At 52.1% G+C, this 2,365-nt stretch overlaps 1 protein-coding gene across 1 annotated transcript; it reads right to left on the minus strand.

Moving 5' to 3' along the window:
- Nucleotides 1-204: 204 nt before the first annotated feature.
- On the minus strand, nt 205-1,284 carry HRH2 (histamine receptor H2). Its single transcript, NM_001195844.1, is given in 1 exon segment — nt 205-1,284. A coding segment is annotated over 1 exon segment (1,080 nt).
- Between the last annotated feature and the right edge of the window lie 1,081 nt (nt 1,285-2,365).

Consider the following 2,365-nt stretch of genomic DNA (forward strand, 5'->3'; position numbering starts at 1 on the left):
CTTTAAAAATGGAAGTAGAAAGTTCTACCTCAGGAGGCCATTGGGAGGATGGAACAACATGAGGTTTGCAAAGTGCTCATGAAAACTTCCCAGCACAGAATGTTCAACTAGCTCCTGGGGAACAGCCATCCCCTTAATGGTGGTCACTAGTGGGACACCCCCCCCTCCCCAGGTGCTTGTCTGGTACACAAATGGTCAGGGCAATTACCTGTCTGTGGCTCCTCGAGGGGCTGTGACCTCTGTCCCACTCCACACCTGGAGCTTCAGGGGCTTCTCTTCCTGCCGCATGGGTTCTCGGCTTTGATTCCTGGCCAGCTGAGAGCTGTTCGACCTCAGAGAAGTTTCCTGGGCATTGTGGCTGGCCGGCCTGCAGCGGAAGAGCTGCTGGTATGCCGTGCGGAAGTCTCTGTTCAGTGTGGCATACAGGATAGGGTTCAGGGCCGAGTTGGCATAGCCCAGCCACAGAACGACGGCTTCAAAAGCCTCATTGATGGCATCATCCCCTTTCAGCCCACGGTAAACAAACACAGTAAAGTAGGGGAACCAGCATATGATGAAGGCTCCCATCACTGCAGCCAGTGTCACTGTGGCTTTGTGCTCCCCAATGGTAGCTGCCTTCCAGGAGCCCATGTGATGGATCCTCTTGGCCTGGTCCCGGGCAATCTTGAAGATGCGGTAGTAGGTGATGCACATGACCAGCAGCGGCAGGTAGAAGGTGACCAGCCCATCCACCAAGCCATACACCAAGTTGACCTGGACTTTGCACTTGGGAATGGTGTGATTGAAACTGCTGGTCTCATTCCTGCTGTTCCACCCCAGATGAATAGACAGGAAGGACAGGGTGATGGAGATGACCCAAATTAAGACAAGAGAGACGGCAACCCGGACTGGGGTGATAAGCACAGGGTAGCGCAGGGGGTCAGTGACAGCGCAGTACCGGTCAAGGCTGATCATGAAGAGGTTGAGGATGGAGGCCGTGCACAGCATCACATCCAAGCTGGTATAGATATTGCAGAAGACTTTGCCGAAGCTCCACCTGCAGGATAGCTGGTAGAAGGCCGAGAAGGGCAGCACCAGGAGGCCGAGGAGCAGATCGGTGATAGCCAACGACACAATGAAGCAGTTAGTCAGACTGCGGAGCCGGCGGTTCAGGCCCACAGCCAGGCAGACCACCACATTGCCGGCGATGGTGATGAGGATGAGGACAGTGAGGACCACGCTGACAGTGATCCTGCATGGAGGAGAGTCCAGACAAAAGGAAGAGCCTGTGCCGTTAGATATCATCCTGGGATCCTACGGCTCTGGCCTCTGCCCACAGCCCCTGGCTACTTCTCATCCAGCTCCCCAGTGTGTCAATGATGTCAACCGCTGGGCTCTAGGCTCCTAATGGAGCCAAAAGAAAATGTCCAGACGTGGGGAGGTTACAATAACTGCCCGACGACTGTTTTTCTAGAAATAAATAAAGCAGTCTCCTAGGAGGTATATTGGGCATGAGTATGAATGAAGAAGAGCAAAAGGAGAAAGTTCCTGGTTCAAATTCCAGTCCTCAAATCACCCCCTGCAGAGCCAGCTTCCTCCAGGGACTGGAGTAGGTCTCTCCTCTCCAGGTTTTGCATATAGACTGAGGCACTGGAGCATGTGTCTGGAGGTGGCTTTGGTTTTATGCGGGAGGGATCATGTGGAGATGTGGCCGCACCCTTCTCCATAGCTGGTGGATGCTCCTACCCATGTGACCGGGGTCAAGGACTGCTGCCTCTGCCTCTGCCTCTTAGGACCACTGGTGAACAGGAGCTGAAAATGCAAGCGTCAAGTGTTGAATACTTTGAAATCAGACCAAGAGCATGCCCAATTCAAGATGAATCTTTCTAGACTTTAACCTCCCTATGAGACACCAGGAGGCATAGGGTCAATCTGGAAACCTGTCCTTAGGAGGGACTGAACAATCAGGATGCACAGTGGGAGGAGGAAGGGAGGCAGGATGCAAGGGGCTGGACCACTGTGTCACTCTGTAAGATATGGTTGGAGGAGTAGGACGATTTATACTGGAAAAAGAAAGATCTGGACACAGACTCTAAACACAAGAAGAGGGGCTGCATCTACTTGTTCACTGCTGCTTCCCGGCACCTGACCCCACAGGTAGGCATTAAGCATCTGATGGATAGTCAAATGAGTGAATAAATAAGGAAATGTAATGAATTTGCCCTGATAAGACACTCAGAACACTGTCTGACACTGCTGGTTTTACAAAATATCATCGTACTGTAGAGCAGGAGCTGACAAACTTTCTCAGGAGAGAGCCAGGTAATAAATATTTTCTGCTTTGCATTCCCCCAAGGTCTCTGCTGGAATTACCCAAACTCTGTCA

Source organism: Canis lupus, chromosome 4, assembly GCF_011100685.1.
Source record: "Canis lupus familiaris isolate Mischka breed German Shepherd chromosome 4, alternate assembly UU_Cfam_GSD_1.0, whole genome shotgun sequence".
Lineage (NCBI taxonomy): Eukaryota > Metazoa > Chordata > Mammalia > Carnivora > Canidae > Canis > Canis lupus.